The sequence below is a fragment of the Phyllobates terribilis genome, unplaced genomic scaffold, assembly GCF_046119375.1.
Source record: "Phyllobates terribilis strain yellow unplaced genomic scaffold, ASM4611937v1 Scaffold_8__6_contigs__length_399053987, whole genome shotgun sequence".
NCBI lineage: Eukaryota > Metazoa > Chordata > Amphibia > Anura > Dendrobatidae > Phyllobates > Phyllobates terribilis.
In genome coordinates, this window is record NW_027362768.1 from 377,803,385 (window position 1) to 377,825,357 (window position 21,973).

The window sequence follows — 21,973 nt, forward strand, 5'->3', positions numbered from 1 at the left end:
GCAGGACGCTGGGTGTATAGAGAGTGGCAGAGAACTATTACCATTTGGGAAGTGATTAACCGTTAACTGTTTTTTTTCTTTTTTTTCATTATTATTTTTATTTTACACTTTGATGGACTTCAAGATTTTACTTCCACAAAATTTCACAGCAATTAGGTTTTGTTGCCGATTTTGTCTTTTCTTTTCGACATAATGGAAAAATTTGCAACAAATCTCTGACCAATCCATTACAAGAAATGATGTTCGGACGTAAAAAATCTGCATCGGAGATGAATTTCTGCACGGAAAATCCACAGCAATTCTGACCCGTGCGAGCACCTGATAATGTCCGTAACTTCACCTTGAGCTTTATAGTTGTTTTAAACTAAAATATTGCGCGTTCTCCGACCTTTCCCGGCAGCGTCTGTGCTTGAGCGACTATCCTCACTCCGGTGCAGCTCTTCCCCGATAGATGATGGCAATTTCTTGGTGTTCATTATCTTCTCACTAAGGAGCGCGCTAATGATCTATCATGTTAGGATTATTACTTTCGTCCCACCATGGCGCACTGATGAAATCCCCCGGAGCTCGTTAACAACATAAATCTTTGAGAAGTCACTAGTGAAGAAAAGGCAAAACCGTATTCTGTGGTCAGGATTGTGGCTCGTCTCCAGAAAAAAAAATTTGTTTTGATCATTAATATTCTTGTCTGTGACCCCATACAAAGGGCTCAAACATGCTTCTTTCGTAATGAACGCCCCCCTGGTAATACGGTAATGTACTACATCTCCCTCCGTTGACGGAAAGGCTGGAGTCGGAGTCTTTTCTGGATGGGTGTTTCAGCCTGGGGTAATGCAAATCTCCCCAGACCGGTGAGGAAACGTTTCCGGGATCTTTATTTTAATAGTTGTTTGTAGTATTTTTTTTATTTGGCTCCATTAAAGTAATATTTGTTGTTTTTTTTTATAAAGATGGAGAACAAATTTGTGATGCACATACAGACCGAATGCTGAAGTCCATGTCAGTACGGATGCTGTGCCCCCAGATAGGGCTCTCCAAAGGTGGCTGCTACCCCTCTGAGAAGGCCAAATGATGCTGATGATGGCATGAAGGAGGAGGAGAGGTCTGGGCAGCAGAGGACAACCTCTAGGAGGAGAGAGCATGAAGAGGGGGGGTACCAGCACTGCATGGATGTGATTGGGATGGGGCTCGCTAGGGTTGGAGGTTTGCACGATAGACACGTGAACTGTGCACCACAACAACTAAGGAGGACCAATAGTGGCAGCATATATCTTGGAGAGTTTAAGCATATGCTCGGTGTCTGCGTGGCCTCGCTGGGGGTGCACGTGTAGTCCCCTGAACGTGACCGGTCAGGATGGCTGCAATGACCCCCCCCCCCCCCCCGGGAATCAGCTTAAGCTTTCGCTACTGGAGAACTGTGAAAAGACTCTTGCAAAATTGTCTGCTGAAGGTTGGAGAGGAAACCTAGAATTTCGGAGAGGTAGGCTCCCCCACTGTGTTACTGCTAAGGAGGCAGCTCCAGAACAGTGAGGGGATTGTGTGACACTGCCAGAAAGTGAGATGCAGATGGACAGCAGACCCTTATCCCAATGTGTGGAGTGAGTTGTAGGGGGCCGAGTTTAGAAAGTTTTGCAGCTGAAGTCTCAGCAGCCCTTTAGGCTGACAATCAAGCCGTTTTACTGATGAAGTCCTGCTGCATTTTAATTCTATCTGCTCCTGCTTTTCTTCCGTACCATCCTCTAATCCTGGCTCCATCTAACATTTCTTTTGATTTCTGCAAAATATCTAAAAAGCAAAAAAACACTTTTGCTACTATAACTCATCACAACGTTGGGCGATAAAATGATAGAGTAGTACAGGATAACTCCGCGTATCAATCATCAGGGGCCATGTATCAAGCACAACGCACCAGAAGGTTGGCGCAGTTCATGCCAGAAATGTCTGCCATGCCTCATACCATGTTTATGTGCTCCTTTATCCATCAGGAGACGTGACTTAGTGCAAAGAGTCTCAGCCTAACAGATGACAATATGCATAAATCACAAACTCCCCTAAAATCGGTCACCACCCCCACCCCCCCAGCGGCAAATAACGCTGAGGATTTACAGCAAGCCGTATATTTTACTGACACTCCGAGCGCGGAGAAGACTTACATTTTCTTTTAATTAGGATTCTAATCACCAAACTCTTTGTGAAGTTTCTGGTTACAATCTTTAATTAAACGCCCTTATCTGCTGATAGACCAAAGAAAAATGTCATCTGGGGGATATGGTCGCTTAGACGCAAGCGCGGACAAAGATTGTGTTTTCTGATCATGCAAAACACTTCTCACATCTGAGGATCCTTTTATCCTGGTTTTATGAAGAGCAGGCGGTGAGCAAAATGGTTTTATAAATCTGCTTATTAAGACTCCATGTGAGGAAAACGTAAGCTTCTAAATGAGAAAGCACAACAATATTGTCAGGATGTCTGCGCCAACAGGGAGACTGGAAGTGATCAAATGAGCACGGGCTATAAAGGCTGTCACACCGACCAGCGGCAACGAGTCAAAAACGTACAGGTTAATGGAGTCTAGAGAACTGCTGACATGTCCATATAGTGAACTAGTGCCAGGGTTTTTAGAAAAATCTGGCTCTTTTCTTCCTGGAACAGCGCCTCCCTTTCACAGGTTCTGTCAGGTATTACAGCTCTCCTCTATTGAAGTGAATGGAGTGGAACTCTAATCCCATACATACAGTGGGTACGGAAAGTATTCAGACCCCTTTAAATTTTTCTCTTTGTTTCATTGCAGCCATTTGATAAATTCTAAAAAGTTCATTTTTTTCTCATTAAAGTACACTCTGCACCCCATCTTGACTGGGAAAAAACAGAAATGTAGAAATTTTTGCAAATTTATTAAAAAAGAAAAACTGAAATATCCCACGGTCATAAGTATTCACACCCTTTGCTCAGTATTGAGTAGAAGCCCCCTTTTGAGCTAGTACAGCCATGAGTCTTCTTGGGAATGATATAACAAGTTTTTCACACCTGGATTTGGGGATCCTCTGCCATTCTTCCTTGCAGATCCTCTCCAGTTCCGTCAGGTTGGATGGTGAATGTTGGTGGACAGCCATTTTCAGGTCTCTCCAGAGATGCTCAATTGGGTTTAGGTCAGGGCTCTGGCTGGGCCAGTCAAGAATGGGCACAGAGTTGTTCTGAAGCCACTCCTTTGTTATTTTAGCTGTGTGCTTAGGGTCTGTTACGGATCCGGGTGGTGGAACCTCTCTACCGCGGTGCAAGGAGGGACCCAGAGGGCCGTAACTAAGTATCAACTCAGACCGACCTTGGTCGTACGGCGGCTAACGACTCCGTGACCAGGGAGGGACCGAGCAGAGGGACCAGGTGCTACTCTGGGGACGACCTTGTAAGAGAGCAGGTGGCTCCCACGGGTCAGATGACTGGGACTGACCGGTATAGCGGATGGACACAACAAGCAGGCAGAAGTCTCTGGGTTAGCTGACAGGTGGTCACGGCACGTGATGGCAGAGCAGGCTGAAGTCTCTAGGTTAGCAGACAGGTGGTCATGGCAAGTGACGGCCGAGCCTCCAGGTAGGCTAGCAGGTAACAGGCAAGTGCTCCCAGGTGAGCGGGCTAGCAGGCACGGGAGGTAACTGGCAGGTGCTTCCTGGTAAGCAGGCGGACTCGCCCATAGACAGACTGGCGGGTAGAACGGAAGACAGACTGGCGGGCTGAAGAGTAGTCAGGCTGACGGACTGGAATAGTAGTCAGGCTGGCAACTGGACCTGAGGGCTGAAGCAGAGGTAAGTATACTGTGCATCAACTATTGCTCGGGCACCTCCATTTTGGAGGAGGTGCCTTATATATGGGAGGTCCTCCGGCTATTGGCCGCGGACTCCTTAGGACAGCGCGCGGCCCCTTCAAGAGAGAGGGACCGCGCGCGCGCCCTAAGCACAGTGCCCGGGAAGCTGCGTGCGCCGGCCACAGCAGGAAGAGGAGCGCAGGAGGACGACGCGCGGGGAGGTGAGAGGGACGGCGTCTCTGCCTGGCAGGGGGCAGAGACGCCGATGCTACAGTACGCCCCCTCTTTTTTAGGCCAGGCAGAAATTTTTCAAGGAGAAGCGGGGTGTGGACGATCTCCCTGGGTTCCCAAGTTCTCTCCTCTGGGCCAAACCCCTTCCAATCCACCAGAAAAAAGGTTTTTCCTCTTACCCTTTTGGTAGCCAGAGTATTCTATACCTCAAAAATGTCCTCAGCGGAAACAGGAGCAGGTGGAGTACCTGGATTGTTGGAAAATGAATTAAAGACAACTGGTTTGAGGAGAGATACATGGAAGGAGTTGGGAATCCGTAAGGTGGCTGGGAGTTTTAACTTGTAGGCCACTGGGTTGATTTGTTTAAGAACTTCAAATGGACCGATGAACCGAGGGCCCAACTTGTAGGAGGGTATTTTGAGCCAAACATGTTTGGAGGAGAGCCAAACCTTGTCTCCAGGACGGAATTGAGGCGGATCCAGACGTCTTTTGTCAGCATATCTCCTCATCCGCTCGGAGGACTGAAGAAGTGCAGACCTAGTACTCTCCCAAATGGTGGACAATTCGCTGACCAGAGACTCCGCGGCAGGGTTGTCCACCGAAGTGGAGACGGGAAACTTAATCCGGGGATGTTGACCATAGACTATAAAGAACGGAGACTTTGAAGACGATTCGCTCTCATGGTTATTGTAGGAGAATTCGGCCCATAGTAGGAGGTCCATCCAATCAGTATGGTGAGCGTTAACAAAGTGCCGGAGGTAGCTGGTAAGGATCTGGTTGATCCGCTCCACTTGACCGTTGGACTGTGGATGGTAGGCGGAGGAGAAATCCAGGGTGACATCCAGCAGCTTACACGTAGCTCTCCAGAAATGTGAGGTGAACTGAACCCCTCGATCTGACACGATGTGGAGGGGTAGGCCATGGAGACGGAAGATGTGAAGGAAGAAGTCCTTAGCTAGCTCTGATGCAGACGGGAGACCAGGCAGAGGGATGAAGTGAGCCATTTTAGAAAAGCGGTCGGCGACCACCCAAATGACTGTACAACCGGCAGAGACAGGGAGATCTGTAATAAAGTCCATATCAATGTGTTGCCACGGGGCATCAGGTACGGGAAGAGGCAAGAGATGACCGGCAAGTAGATGTCTGGGAACTTTGTTGCGGGCACAGGACGAACAGGCTTAGACTAAGTCTACCACATCCTTGCGCAGGGTAGGCCACCAGTAATGCCGGGTGATGAGCAGGGAAGGTCTTCTTTTGGCCAGCATGGCCGGCTAGTTTAGATGAATGACCCCAGCGAAGAACCTTCTCACGATCTGGTACTGCTACAAACGTCGTACCAGGTGGAAGACGAGTTAGATCCAAGGGGGCCAGCTTCATCACCTTGGAGGGGTCGATGATGTGCATAGGCTCCTCCTCTTGATCGGAGGACAGGAAGGATCGGGACAAGGCGTCGGCTTTGACATTCTTGTTCCCCGGGCAGAAATGCAGGACGAAGTCGAAGCGGACGAAGAACAAAGACCACCGGGCCTGACGCGGATTGAGTCTTTGGGCATTTTGGAGATATGCCAGATTTTTGTGATCCGTATAGATGATCACCGGGTATAGAGCCCCTTCCAGCAGGTAGCGCCATTCCTCCAGCGCCAATTTAATGGCTAACAATTCTTGGTCTCCAATGGAGTAGTTGCGCTCAGACGAGGAGAAGAGTTTGGAGAAGAAGCCGCAGGTTACCATTCTCCCGGATGAAGACTTTTGGGTGAGCACCGCTCCTGCTCCGGAGGAGGAAGCATCAACCTCCAGGTAGAATTGTTTGTTGCAGTCCTGACAGTGCAGTACCGGGGCAGAGGAGAAGGCTTGCTTTAAGGAGAGGAAGGCCTCCTCAGCTTCGGGCGACCATACCTTAGGATTTGCTCCCTTACCGGTGAGCGCAGATATGGGAGCAGTCCGGGAAGAGAAGTGCGGAATGAAGAGACGATAGTAGTTGGCGAAGCTAAGGAGTCACTGAATCGCCTTCAACCCCTCCGGACGGGGCCACTTTAGGACCGCAGAGAGCTTTTCAGGATCCATTCGTAAGCCTGTCTGGGAGATAGCGTAGCCTAGGAATGGAAGAGAAGTCTGCTCGAAGAGGCACTTCTCGTATTTTGCATAGAGGTGGTTCTGCCTGAGCCTAAGCAGGACCTGACGAACATCCCTCCGGTGTCTGGAAAGATCCCGAGAGAAGACCAAGATATCGTTCAGGTATTCCCCCACACAGGAGTAAAGAAGATCACGGAAGATGTCGTTGACCAATTCTTGGAAGACAGCGGGAGCATTGCAGAGACCGAAGGGCATCACACGGTATTCATAGTGACCATCCCGGGTATTGAATGCCGTCTTCCACTCGTCTCCTTGACGGATTCGGACCAGGTTATACTCTCCACGTAGATCCAGCTTGGAAAAGATCCTGGCGCCCTTAAGGCGATCAAACAACTCGGAGATGAGCGGTAGGGGATATTTGTTTTTTACCGTGATCAGATTGAGTCCTCTATAATCAATACAGGGGCGTAGCGAGCCATCCTTCTTCTTGACAAAGAAGAATCCGGCTCCAGCCGGGGAAGTAGACTTCCGGATGAATCCCCTAGCCAGATTCTCCTCAATGTACTCAGACATGGCCTGGGTTTCGGCCGCCGACAACGGGTAAATACGCCCACGGGGTGGAGTGGCGCCAGGTACCAGGTCGATCGGGCAATCATATGGCCTATGAGGTGGCAGTGTCTCTGCTTCCTTTTTACCGAAGACATCCGCGTAGGACCAGTAAGGAGTCGGTAGATCGGGTAAATTAGCTGGGGTAGGTGGTGGACGAGTCGGGCGAACCGGAACCAGGCAAGTCCTATGGCAGTCCTGACCCCACCGGAGTACTTCACCGGATTGCCAGCACGGGTTCATGTGTCTGGAGCCAGGGTAGACCTAGCAATAGGGAGTGAGAGAGTCCGGACAGCACATGGAAGGAGATTTTCTCCGAGTGCAGCATTCCCACCTGCAGGGTAAGAGGTTCAGTAACGAGCAGGATGGTCACTGGAAGGAGTCCTCCATCCAAGGAGGCGACTGACAATGGTTCAGCCAGAGGTTTAGTGGGAATTCGGTATCTCTCTACCAGGGACTGGGAAATGAAGTTTCCAGCAGCTCCAGAATCCAGATGAGCAATTTCAAATCGACAGTTCTCTCCCCAGGAGAGAGAGACAGACAAAGTCAGGGATGGAGAGGGCTTACTTTTGCCTAGGACGACCTCTCCGAGCGGTCCTAGACACTGAAGTTTCCCGGCCTCTCCGGGCAGTAACGGATCAGCTGCTCTTTACTGCCACAATAGTAACATCTCCCCTCAGCTCGACGTGCCTCTTGGCGAGATTTGACCATCTTGGTCTGGTCGATCTGCATGGGTTCGGGCGAGTGCGCCCGGGGAGTGACAGGTTGAGACGCAGGTCTCTGGAAAGTAGGAGCAAGGCGGGGGAACTTTCTCTCCCGGGTGGTCTCTTTGGGGCGTTCTTGGAACCGGATGTCAATCCGGGTAGCGAGTGACACCAGGTCATCCAGGGTGGTAGGAATGTCCCGACCGGCTAGGTCATCCTTAATCCGACTAGAAAGACCCTCCCAGAAGACGAACACCAGAGCCTCGTTATCCCAGGCAAGCTCAGAGGCGAGGGTACGGAACCGTATGGCATGTTGGCCCACGGTGAGACTCCCTTGGCGGAGACGAAGCAGAGAGGAAGCTGAAGAGGTTTTTCGCCCTGGTTCATCGAAGACTTTCTGGAAAGCAGCGAGGAAAGACGACAGGCCGGACACCAGGGGATCCCCTCTCTCCCACAGGTGATTTAGCCATGCCTGTGCTTCCCCAGTGAGATGGGAAATGATGAATGCCACTTTGGCCCGGTCGGAGATGAACTGATGTGCCAAGAGTTCAAAGTGCGGGGTGCACTGGTTTATGAAACCTCGAGCTAAGGCAGGGTCGCCACCGAAACGGGGAGGTGCAGAAAGCCGGGGACCGGGGCAGGATGCCATCGTATTGGTGGGCAGCGGCTCTGTCGGAGCAGAAATCGTACGACTCGAGGTGGACGCAGGAGGAATAGACAGTGTGTCCAGGTGGGAGTTGACACACCGCAGGAAGTTCAGGATGATTTCCTGTTGGGATCTCTGACGGGACACCTTCTGGTGGTATAGGTCAGAGAGCGAAGGAGCTTGAGTGCCACCGGTTTCCATGGCCCGAGCAAACTGTTACGGATCCGGGTGGTGGAACCTCTGTGCCGCGGTGCAAGTAGGGACCCAGAGGGGCTTAACTAAGTATCAACTCAGACCGACCCTGCTCGTACGGCGGCTAACGACTCCGTGACCAGGGAGGGACCGAGCAGAGGGACCATGTGCTTCTCTTGGGACGACCTTGTAAGAGAGTAGGTGGCTCCCACGGGTCAGCGGACTGGGACTGACCGGTACAGCGGATGGACACAACAAGCAGGCAGAAGTCTCTGGGTTAGCTGACAGGTGGTCACGGCACGTGACGGCAGAGCTGCCTGAAGTCTCTAGGTTAGCAGACAGGTGGTCACTGCAAGTGACAGCAGGAGCCTCCAGGTAGGCTATCAGGTAACAAGCAGGTAACAGGCGAGTGCTCCCAGGTGAGCGGGCTAGCAGGCACGGCAGGTAACTGGCAGGTGCTTCCTGGTAAGCAGGCGGACTCGCCCATAGACAGACTGGCGGGCTGAAGAGTAGTCAGGCTGGCGGACTGGAACAGTAGTCAGGCTGGCAACTGGACCTGAGGACTGAAGCAGAGGTAAGTATACTGTGCATCAACTATTGCTCGGGCACCTCCATTTTGGAGGAAGTGCCTTATATATGGGAGGTCCTCCGGCTATTGGCCGGGGATTCCTTAGGACAGCGCGCGGCCCCTTTAAGAGAGAGGGAGCGCGTGCGCCCTAAGCACAGTGCCCGGGAAGCTGCTCGCGCTGGCCGCAGCAGGAAGAGGAGCGCAGGAGGACGCCGTGCGGGGAGGTGAGAGGGACAGCGTCTCTGCCTGGCAGGGGGCAGAGACGCCGATGCTACAGGGTCATTGTCTTGTTGGAAGGTAAACCTTCGGCCAAGTCTGAGGTCCAGAGCACTCTGGAAGAGGTTTTCATCCAGGAAATCAATGTACTTGGCTGCATTCATGTTTCCTTCAATTGCAACCAGTCGTCCTGTCCCTGCAGCTGAAAAACACCCCCATAGCATGATGCTGCCACCACCATGTTTCACTGTTGGGATTGTATTGCGCAGGTGATGAGCAGTGCCTGGTTTTCTCCACACATACCGCTTAGAATTATCACTAAAAAGTTCTATCTTCGTCTCATCAGACCAGAGAATCTTATTTCTCATAGTCTGGGAGTCCTTCATGTGTTTTTGAGCAAACTCTATGCAGGCTTTCATATGTCTTGCTCTGAGGAGAGGCTTCTGTAGGGCCACTCTGCCATAAATGCCCGACTGGTGGAGGGCTGCAGTGATAGTTGACTTTGTGTAACTTTCCCCCATCTCCCTACTGCATCTCTGGAGCTCAGCCACAGTGATCTTGGGGTTCTTCTTTACCTCTCTCACCAAGGCTCTTCTCTCACGATTGCTCAGTTTGGCTGGATGGCCAGGTCTTGGAAGACTTCTGGTGGTCCCAAACTTCTTCCATTTAAGGATTATGGAGGCCACTGAACTCTTAGAAACCTTGGGTAATGCAGAAATTCTTTTGTAGCCTTGGCCAGATCTGTGCCTTGCCACAATTCTGTCTCTGAGCTCCTTGGGTAGTTCCTTTGAGCTCATGATTCTCATTTGGTCTGACATGCACTGTGAGCTGTGAGGTCTTATATAGACAGGTGTGTGCCTTTCCAATCAAGTCCTATCAGTTTAATTAAACACAGCTGGACTCCAATGAAGGAGTAGAACCATCTCAAGGAGGATCACAAGGAAATGGACAGAATGTGACTTAAATATAAGTGTCTGAGCAAAGGGTCTGAATACTTATGACCATGTGATATTTCAGTTTTTCATTTTTAATAAATTTGCAAAAATTTCTACATTTCAGTTTTTTTTCAGTCAAGATGGGGTGCAGAGTGAACTTTAATGAGAAAAAAATGAACTTTTTAGAATTTACCTAATGGCTACAATGAAAAGAGTGACAAATTTAAAGGAGTCTGAATACTTTCCATACCCACTGTATATTCAAAGCTGTATTATAGTATTTATATTATTGTACATAGGGGGCAGTATTATAGTAGTAATATTCTTGTACATAGGGGCAGTATTATAGTAGTAATATTCTTATACATAGGGGGCAGTATTATAGTAGTTATATTCTTGTATATAGGGGCAGTATTATAGCAGTTATATTCTTGTACATAGGAGCAGTATTATAGTAGTTATATTCTTGTACATAGGGGCAGTATTATAGTAGTTATATTCTTGTACAAAGAAGCAGTATTATGGTAGTTATATTCTTGTACATAGGGGGTAGTATTATAGTAGTTATATTCTTGTACATAGAGGGCAGTATTATAGTAGTTATATTCTTGTACATAGGGGCAGTATTATAGTAGTTATATTGTATATAGGAGCAGTATTATAGTAGTTATATTCTTGTACATAGGAGCAATATTATAGTAGTTATATTCTTGTACATAGGAGCAGTATTATAGTAGTTATATTCTTGTACATAAGGGGCAGTATTATAGTAGTTATATTCTTATACATAGGAGCAGTATTATAGTAGTTATATTCTTGTATATAGGGAGCAGTATTATAGTAGTTATATTCTTGTACATAGGAGCAATATTATAGTAGTTATATTCCTGTACATAGGAGCAGTATTATAGTAGTTATATTCTTGTACATAAGGGGCAGTATTATAGTAGTTATATTCTTGTACATAGGGAGCAGTATTATAGTAGTTATATTCTTGTACATAGGGAGCAGTATTATAGTAGTTATATTCTTGTACATAGGGAGCAGTATTATAGTAGTTATATTCTTGTACATAGAGGGCAGTATTATAGTAGTTATATTCTTGTACATAGGAGCAGTATTATAGTAGTTATATTCTTGTACATAGGAGCAGTATTATAGTAGTTATATTCTTGTACATAGGGGGCAGTATTATAGTAGTTATATTCTTGTACATAGGAGCAGTATTATAGCAGTTATATTCTTGTACATAGGAGCAGTATTATAGTAGTTATATTCTTGTACGTAGGGGCAGTATTATAGTAGTTATATTCTTGTTCAAAGAAGCAGTATTATGGTAGTTATATTCTTGTACATAGGGGGTAGTATTATAGTAGTTATATTCTTTTACATAGAGGGCAGTATTATAGTAGTTATATTCTTGTACATAGGAGCAGTATTATAGTAGTTATATTCTTGTACATAGGGGGCAGTATTATAGTAGTTATATTCTTGTACATAGGGGGCAGTATTATAGTAGTTATATTCTTGTACATAGGAGCAGTATTATAGTAGTTATATTCCAGTACATAGGAGCAGTATTATAGTAGTTATATTCTTGTACATAGGGGGCAGTATTATAGTAGTTATATTCTTGTACATAGGAGCAGTATTATAGCAGTTATATTCTTGTACATAGGAGCAGTATTATAGTAGTTATATTCTTGTACATGGGGCAGTATTATAGTAGTTATATTCTTGTACAAAGAAGCAGTATTATGGTAGTTATATTCTTGTACATAGGGGGTAGTATTATAGTAGTTATATTCTTGTACATAGAGGGCAGTATTATAGTAGTTATATTCTTGTACATAGAGGGCAGTATTATAGTAGTTATATTCTTGTACATAGGAGCAGTATTATAGTAGTTATATTCTTGTACATAGGAGCAGTATTATAGTAGTTATATTCTTGTACATAGAGGGCAGTATTATAGTAGTTATATTCTTGTACATAGAGGTCAGTATTATAGTAGTTGTATTCTTGTACATAGAGGGCAGTATTATAGTAGTTATATTCTTGTACATAGAGGGCAGTATTATAGTAGTTATATTCTTGTACATAGGGGCAGTATTATAGTAGTTATATTCTTGTACATAGGGGCAGTATTATAGTAGTTATATTCTTGTACATAGGGGCAGTATTATAGTAGTTATATTGTACATAGGAGCAGTATTATAGTAGTTATATTCTTGTACATAGGAGCAATGTTATAGTAGTTATATTCTTGTACATAGGAGCAGTATTATAGTAGTTAAATTCTTGTACAGTACAGACCAAAAGTTTGGACACACCTACTCATTTAAAGATTTTTCTGTATTTTCATGACTTTGAAAATTGTGCATTCACACTGAAGGCATCAAAACTATGAATTAACACATGTGGAATTATATACTTAACAAAAAAGTGTGAAACAACTGAAAATATGTCTTATATTCTAGGTTCTTCACAGTAGCCACCTTTTGCTTTGATGACTGCTTTGCACACTCTTGGCATTCTCTTGATGAGCTTCAAGAGGTAGTCACCGGAATTGGTCTTCCAACAATCTTGAAGGAGTTCCCAGAGATGCTTAGCACTTGTTGGCCCTTTTGCCTTCACTCTGCGGTCCAGCTCACCCCAAACCATCTCGATTGGGTTCAGGTCTGGTGACTGTAGAGGCCAGGTCATCTGGCGTAGCACCCCATCACTCTCCTTCTTGGTCAAATAGCCCTTACACAGCCTGGAGGTGTGTTTGGGGTCATTGTCCTGTTGAAAAATAAATGATGGTCCAACTAAACGCAAACCGGATGGAATAGCATGCCGCTGCAAGATGCTGTGGCAGTCATGCTGGTTCAGTATGCCTTCAATTTTGAATAAATCCTCAACAGTGTCACCAGCGAAGCACCTCCACACCATCACAACTCCTCCTCCATGCTTCACGGTGGGAACCACGCATGTAGAGTCCATCTGTTCACCTTTTCTGCGTCTCACAAAGACACAGTGGTTGGAACCAATGATCTCAAATTTGGACTCATCAGACCAAAGCACAGATTTCCACTGGTCTAATGTCCATTCCTTGTGTTCTTTAGCCCAAACAAGTCTCTTCTGCTTGTTGCCTGTCCTTAGCAGTGGTTTCCTAGCAGCTATTTTACCATGCAGGCCTGCTGCACAAAGTCTCCTCTTAACAGTTGTTGAAGAGATGTGTCTGCTGCTAGAACTCTGTGTGACATTGACCTGGTCTTTAATCTGAGCTGCTGTTAACCTGCAATTTCTGAGGCTGGTGACTCGGATAAACTTATCCTCAGAAGCAGAGGTGACTCTTGGTCTTCCTTTCCTCGGGCGGTCCTCATGTGAGCCAGTTTCTTTGTAGTGCTTGATGGTTTTTGCAACTGCACTTGGGGACACTTTCAAAGTTTTCCCAATTTTTCGGACTGACTGAACTTCATTTCTTAAAGTAATGATGGCCACTCGTTTTTCTTTACATAGCTGCTTTTTTCTTGCCATAATACAAATTCTAACAGTCTATTCAGTAGGACTATCAGCTGTGTATCCACCTGACTTCTGCACAACACAACTGATGGTCCCATCAGGCAAGAAATCCCACTTATTAAACCTGACAGGGCACACCTGTGAAGTGAAAACCATTTCCGGTGACTACCTCTTGAAGCTCATCAAGAGAATGTCAACAGTGTGCAAAGCAGTCATCAAAGCAAAAGGTGGCTACTTTGAAGAACCTAGAATATAAGACATATTTTCAGTTGTTTCACACTTTTTTGTTAAGTATATAATTCCACATGTGTTAATTCATAGTTTTGATGCCTTCAGTGTGAATGTACAATTTTCGAAGTCATGAAAATACAGAAAAATCTTTAAGTGAGAAGGTGTGTCCAAACTTTTGGTCTGTACTGTACATAGGAGCAATATTATAGTAGTTATATTCTTGTACATAGGAGCAGTATTATAGTAGTTATATTCTTGTACATAGGAGCAATATTATAGTAGTTATATTCCTGTACATAGGAGCAGTATTATAGTAGTTATATTCTTGTACATAGAGGGCAGTATTATAGTAGTTATATTCTTGTACATAGGGGCAGTATTATAGTAGTTATATTCTTGTACATAGGGGGCAGTATTATATTAGTTATATTCTTGTACATAGGAGCAGTATTATAGTAGTTATATTGTACATAGGAGCAGTATTATAGTAGTTATATTCTTGTACATAGGAGCAGTATTATAGTAGTTATATTGTACATAGGAGCAGTATTATAGTAGTTATATTCTTGTACATAGGAGCAGTATTATAGTAGTTATATTCTTGTACATAGAAGCAATATTATAGTAGTTATATTCCTGTACATAGGAGCAGTATTATAGTAGTTATATTCTTGTACATAGGGGGCAGTATTATAGCAGTTATATTATTGTACATAGAGGGCAGTATTATAGTAGTTATATTCTTGGACATAGAGGGCAGTATTATAGTAGTTATATTCTTGTACATAGAGGGCAGTATTATAGTAGTTATATTCTTGTACATAGGGGCAGTATTATAGTAGTTATATTCTTGTACATAGGGGCAGTATTATAGTAGTTATATTCTTGTACATAGGGGGCAGTATTATAGTAGTTATATTCTTGTACATAGAGGGCAGTATTATAGTAGTTATATTCTTGTATATAGGAGCAGTATTATAGTAGTTATATTCTTGTACATAGGAGCAATATTATAGTAGTTATATTCTTGTACATAGGAGCAGTATTATAGTAGTTATATTCCTGTACATAGGAGCAGTATTATAGTAGTTATATTCTTGTACATAAGGGGCAGTATTATAGTAGTTATATTCTTGTACATAGGGGGCAGTATTATAGTAGTTATATTCTTATACATAGGAGCAGTATTATAGTAGTTATATTCTTGTACATAGGAGCAGTATTATAGTAGTTATATTCTTGTACATAGGGGGCAGTATTATAGTAGTTATATTCTTGTACATTGGAGCAGTATTATAGTAGTTATATTCTTGTACATAGGAGCAGTATTATAGTAGTTATATTCTTGTACATAGGGGCAGTATTATAGTAGTTATATTCTTGTACATAGGGAGCAGTATTATAGTAGTTATATTCTTGTACATAGGGGCAGTATTATAGTAGTTATATTCTTGTACATAGGGAGCAGTATTATAGTAGTTATATTCTTGTACATAGGGAGCAGTATTATAGTAGTTATATTCTTGTACATAGGGGCAGTATTATAGTAGTTATATTCTTGTACATAGGGAGCAGTATTATAGTAGTTATTTTCTTGTACATAGGAGCAGTATTATAGTAGTTATATTCTTGTACATAGGGGGCAGTATTATAGTAGTTATATTCTTGTACATAGGGGCAGTATTATAGTAGTTATATTCTTGTACATAGGGGCAGTATTATATTAGTTATATTCTTGTACATAGGAGCAGTATTATAGTAGTTATATTCTTGTACATAGGAGCAGTATTATGGTAGTTATATTCCTGTACATAGGGGGCAGTATTATAGTAGTTATATTCTTGTACATAGGGGCAGTATTATAGTAGTTATATTGTACATAGGAGCAGTATTATAGTAGTTATATTCTTGTACATAGGAGCAGTATTATAGTAGTTATATTCTTGTACATAGGAGCAATATTATAGTAGTTATATTCTTGTACATAGGGAGCAGTATTATAGTAGTTATATTCTTGTACATAAGGTCAGTATTATAGTAGTTATATTCTTGTACATAGGAGCAGTATAATAGTAGTTATATTCCTGTACATAGGGGGCAGTATTATAGTAGTTATATTCTTGTACATAGGAGTAGTATTATAGTAGTTATATTCTTGTACATAGGGGCAGTATTATAGTAGTTATATTCTTGTACATAGGAGCAGTATTATGGTAGTTATATTCCTGTACATAGGGGCAGTATTATAGTAGTTATATTGTACATAGGAGCAGTATTATAGTAGTTATATTCTTGTACATAGGAGCAGTATTATAGTAGTTATATTCCTGTACATAGGGGGCAGTATTATAGTAGTTATATTCTTGTACATAGGGAGCAGTATTATAGTAGTTATATTCTTGTACATAAGGTCAGTATTATAGTAGTTATATTCTTGTACATAGGAGCAGTATAATAGTAGTTATATTCCTGTACATAGGGGGCAGTATTATAGTAGTTATATTCTTGTACATAGGAGTAGTATTATAGTAGTTATATTCTTGTACATAGGGGCAGTATTATAGTAGTTATATTCTTGTACATAGGGGGCAGTATTATAGTAGTTATATTCTTGTACATAGGAGCAGTATTATAGTAGTTATATTCTTGTACATAGGAGCAGTATTATGGTAGTTATATTCCTGTACATAGGGGGCAGTATTATAGTAGTTATATTCTTGTACATAGGGGCAGTATTATAGTAGTTATATTCTTGTACATAGGGGGCAGTATTATAGCAGTTATATTCTTGTACATAGGCGGCAGTATTATAGTAGTTATATTCTTGTACATAGGGGGCAGTATTATAGTAGTTATATTCTTGTACATAGGGGGCAGTATTATAGTAGTTATATTCTTGTACATAGGGAGCAGTATTATAGTAGTTATATTCTTGTACATAGGAGCAGTATTATAGTAGTTATATTCTTGTACATAGGAGCAGTATTATAGTAGTTATATTCTTGTACATAGGAGCAGTATTATAGTAGTTATATTCTTGTACATAGGGAGCAGTATTATAGTAGTTATATTCTTGTACATAGGAGCAGTATTATAGTAGTTATATTCTTGTACATAGGGGGCAGTATTATAGTAGTTATATTCTTGTACATAGGGGGCAGTATTATAGTAGTTATATTCCTGTACATAGGGAGCAGTATTATAGTAGCTATATTCTTGTACATAGGGGGCAGTATTATAGTAGTTATATTCCTGTACATAGGGAGCAGTATTATAGTAGTTATATTCTTGTACATAGGGGGCAGTATTATAGCAGTTATATTCTTGTACATAGGGGCAGTATTATAGTAGTTATATTCTTGTACATAGGGGGCAGTATTATAGTAGTTGATGACCTATTCTGCTTTGATACATTTCATGTTTTTCTTACAGGAAGGAAACACAAGAGTGAATTCCAGCAGCTCATTGAACAGGTGAAGGGACGCTGGAAGTCTCCTAAGGGAAGCACGGTGAAAGAGGAACCCTTGGGATGTGACGATACAGGTGAGCGCAGGATCGGTCTCCTTAGTAAGTTTGGCACCAGGATGATTATCCACTTGCTCGTTAATGAATCCATATAGAGGGTGATGAGGAGGAGGTGGAAGCTCTACACATACTTTGTCCTCATATTTATAAAGCAGATATTTCCAAGCTGATACATCTGTTAATAATGTATTTTTCGTCTCCTTTCTCGTTGCATTGCCCTTCCTTTTGTCGATCAGGTCAGCAGGGCCTTGCTGAGCTTTGTTGTGGCCGGACCCTCCATTCCTACAGAGCTGTGTGTAGATATTCTCAGCATACAGAGTTTCCATTCCCAAAAATGCAATTTGGTAAAGTTGTAAGTCATCGAATGGAGATTCCTATAGCAGCCATCGCTCTGCGTATAAAGACAATATTTCAAAGCAATGAATATCCATTGTTCTCTTATCGTAAAAAAAAAAAAAAATGTTTTCAAAACCTTTTATTATGTTCTATTTATTCTCCAATGTTTTATGCGGGGGAGGAGGAGAAGCTGTCCTCAGCCAACTCCAGTCCTGTGTGCAAAGCTTTCATCGTAGCAGTACAGGTAGATGTGGAGGGGATGGCGGCAGTGTCTTAATTTTGTTATTAGCTGCAGCATTTGCAATGTCCGACAGTGGAGTAGCCGTTATTGCGCTGTGTTGTGGATGGCAAAAATGTCAGCTCTTTTTAACACAGAGACTGTCAACTACAATCTGCAAATCTACCAGCAGAAGATATAACACCAGCTGAAACCTGTGGGGCCATTGCCGCAGCTGTTGGGGCTCTTGCTGCAGCCTTTGGGGCCCTTGCCGCAGCCTTTGGGGCCCTTGCCGCAGCCTTTGGGGCCCTTGCCGCTGCCTTTGGGGCCCTTGCCGCTGCCTTTGGGGCCCTTGCCGCTGCCTTTGGGGCCCTTGCCGCTGCCTTTGGGGCCCTTGCCGCTGCCTTTGGGGCCCTTGCCGCAGCCTTTGGTGCCCTTGCCGCATCCTTTGCGGCCCTTGCTGCCGCCTTTTGGGTCCTTGCCGCTGGGAGATTCTGAGGGATTGTATAATTTTTAGAGTAACCCCTCGGTTAAACAGTCTTAAAGGCTTTCTCTTTGGTGATCATCCACATGTTTCAGGTTCTGCAATAATGGCTGTAAAAATAGAAAATGAAAACCTGAAAAGTAAATGAAGTCTGCAAATAATTATTTGCAGACTTCATTGCCCTAAATTAACATGTGGCTAATTATCAATACTGATGTCTGCTCTGTCGCTGGCTGTGCCTCCTCTGATTGCTGGACATGTGCTTCTCGTCTTGTTTTTTTTTTTTGTGTTTTCTTCCTCTTACACATGAAAGTCATTTTGGCGCAGCGTAGATAGCGATCTGTGGATAAGTCCGCGTTTATTTAAGTCTTGTCTTTGTTTTTTTGCTTTGATCTATTCTGTCAACAAGATCAACATTGACTAGAACTGCTGAATCAGTCGTCCATTCTGTCACGTAGGCACGTCCTCATCCAGTACATGAGAGGGGAATGGCTGCTCATCGTGGTGTGCGCTGTCTGCTGCCAACGTATGTCCTTATAGTCCCCGTATAGATGAGAAGAGCGAGACATCACTGAGAATGCCGCCTATCCATCACCAGAGATCAGCGGTGACATCACTGAGAATGCCGCCTATCCATCACCGGAGATCAGCGGTGACATCACTGAGAATGCCGCCTATCCATCACCAGAGATCAGCGGTGACATCACTGAGAATGCCGCCTATCCATCACTAGAGATCAGCGGTGACATCACTGAGAACGCCGCCTATCCATCACCAGAGATCAGCGGTGACATCACTGAGAATGCCGCCTATCCATCACCAGAGATCAGCGGTGACATCACTGAGAATGCCACCTATCCATCACCAGAGATCAGCGGTGACATCACTGAGAATGCCGCCTATCCATCACCAGAGATCAGCGGTGACATCACTGAGAATGCCACCTATCCATCACCAGAGATCAGCGGTGACATCACTGAGAATGCCGCCTATCCATCACCAGAGATCAGCGGTGACATCACTGAGAATGCCACCTATCCATCACCAGAGATCAGCGGTGACATCACTGAGAATGCCGCCTATCCATCACCAGAGATCAGCGGTGACATCACTGAGAATGCCACCTATCCATCACCAGAGATCAGCGGTGACATCACTGAGAATGCCGCCTATCCATCACTAGAGATCAGCGGTGACATCACTGAGAATGCCTCCTATCCATCACCAGAGATCAGCGGTGACATCACTGAGAATGCCGCCTATCCATCACTAGAGATCAGCGGTGACATCACTGAGAATGCCTCCTATCCATCACTAGAGATCAGCGGTGACATCACTGAGAATGCCTCCTATCCATCACCAGAGATCAGAGGTGACATCACTGAGAATGCCACCTATCCATCACCAGAGATCAGCGGTGACATCACTGAGAATGCCTCCTATCACCAGAGATCAGCGGTGACATCACTGAGAATGCCTCCTATCCATCACCAGAGATCAGAGGTGACATCACTGAGAATGCCACCTATCCATCACCAGAGATCAGCGGTGACATCACTGAGAATGCCTCCTATCACCAGAGATCAGCGGTGACATCACTGAGAATGCCTCCTATCCATCACCAGAGATCAGAGGTGACATCACTGAGAATGCCTCCTATCCATCACCAGAGATCAGAGGTGACATCACTGAGAATGCCACCTATCCATCACCAGAGATCAGCGGTGACATCACTGAGAATGCCGCCTATCCATCACTAGAGATAAGCGGTGACATCACTGAGAATGCCGCCTATCCATCACCAGAGATCAGCGGTGACATCACTGAGAATGCCGCCTATCCATCACCAGAGATCAGCGGTGACATCACTGAGAATGCCGCCTATCCATCACCAGAGATCAGCGGTGACATCACTGAGAATGCCTCCTATCCATCACCAGAGATCAGCGGTGACATCACTGAGAATGCCTCCTATCCATCACTAGAGATCAGCGGTGACATCACTGAGAATGCCGCCTATTCATCACCAGAGATCAGCAGTGACATCACTGAGAATGCCTCCTATCCATCACCAGAGATCAGCGGTGACATCACTGAGAATGACGCCTATCCATCACCAGAGATCAGCGGTGACATCACTGAGAATGCCGCCTATCCATCACCAGAGATCAGCGGTGACATCACTGAGAATGCCTCCTATCCATCACCAGAGATCAGCGGTGACATCACTGAGAATGCCGCCTATCCATCACCAGAGATCAGCGGTGACATCACTGAGAATGCCGCCTATCCATCACCAGAGATCAGCGGTGACATCACTGAGAATGCCTCCTATCCATCACTAGAGATCAGCGGTGACATCACTGAGAATGCCGCCTATCCATCACCAGAGATCAGCGGTGACATCACTGAGAATGCCGCCTATCCATCACCAGAGATCAGCGGTGACATCACTGATAATGCCGCCTATCCATCACCAGAGATCAGCGGTGACATCACTGAGAATGCCTCCTATCACCAGAGATCAGCGGTGACATCACTGAGAATGCCTCCTATCCATCACCAGAGATCAGAGGTGACATCACTGAGAATGCCACCTATCCATCACCAGAGATCAGCGGTGACATCACTGAGAATGCCGCCTATCCATCACCAGAGATCAGAGGTGACATCACTGAGAATGCCTCCTATCCATCACCAGAGATCAGAGGTGACATCACTGAGAATGCCACCTATCCATCACCAGAGATCAGCGGTGACATCACTGAGAATGCCGCCTATCCATCACTAGAGATCAGCGGTGACATCACTGAGAATGCCGCCTATCCATCACTAGAGATAAGCGGTGACATCACTGAGAATGCCGCCTATCCATCACCAGAGATAAGCGGTGACATCACTGAGAATGCCGCCTATCCATCACCAGAGATCAGCGGTGACATCACTGAGAATGCCGCCTATCCATCACCAGAGATCAGCGGTGACATCACTGAGAATGCCTCCTATCCATCACCAGAGATCAGCGGTGACATCACTGAGAATGCCTCCTATCCATCACTAGAGATCAGCGGTGACATCACTGAGAATGCCGCCTATCCATCACCAGAGATCAGCGGTGACATCACTGAGAATGCCGCCTATCCATCACCAGAGATCAGCGGTGACATCACTGAGAATGCCGCCTATCCATCACCAGAGATCAGCGGTGACATCACTGAGAATGCCGCCTATCCATCACTAGAGATCAGCGGTGACATCACTGAGAATGCCGCCTATCCATCACCAGAGATCAGCGGTGACATCACTGAGAATGCCGCCTATCCATCACCAGAGATCAGCGGTTACATCACTGAGAATGCCTCCTATCCATCACCAGAGATCAGCGGTGACATCACTGAGAATGCCTCCTATCCATCACCAGAGATCAGAGGTGACATCACTGAGAATGCCGCTTATCCATCACCAGAGATCAGCAGTGACATCACTGAGAATGCCGCTTATCCATCACTAGAGATCAGAGGTGACATCACTGAGAATGCCGCCTATCCATCACTAGAGATCAGCAGTGACATCACTGAGAATGCCGCCTATCCATCACTAGAGATCAGCGGTGACATCACTGAGAATTCCGCCTATCCATCACTAGAGATCAGAGGTGACATCACTGAGAATGCCGCCTATCCATCACTAGAGATCAGCGGTG

General features: G+C 44.9%; 1 protein-coding gene across 1 annotated transcript in view; it reads left to right on the forward strand.

Moving 5' to 3' along the window:
- Nucleotides 1-21,973, forward strand: part of RAD18 (RAD18 E3 ubiquitin protein ligase) — a 329,593-nt gene that overhangs the window by 147,431 nt on the left and 160,189 nt on the right. The window contains exon 10 of the mRNA XM_073645023.1: nucleotides 17,141-17,251. Within this exon, the coding sequence (XP_073501124.1) occupies nucleotides 17,141-17,251 (111 nt within the window). The remainder of the gene's footprint in view (nucleotides 1-17,140; nucleotides 17,252-21,973) is intronic.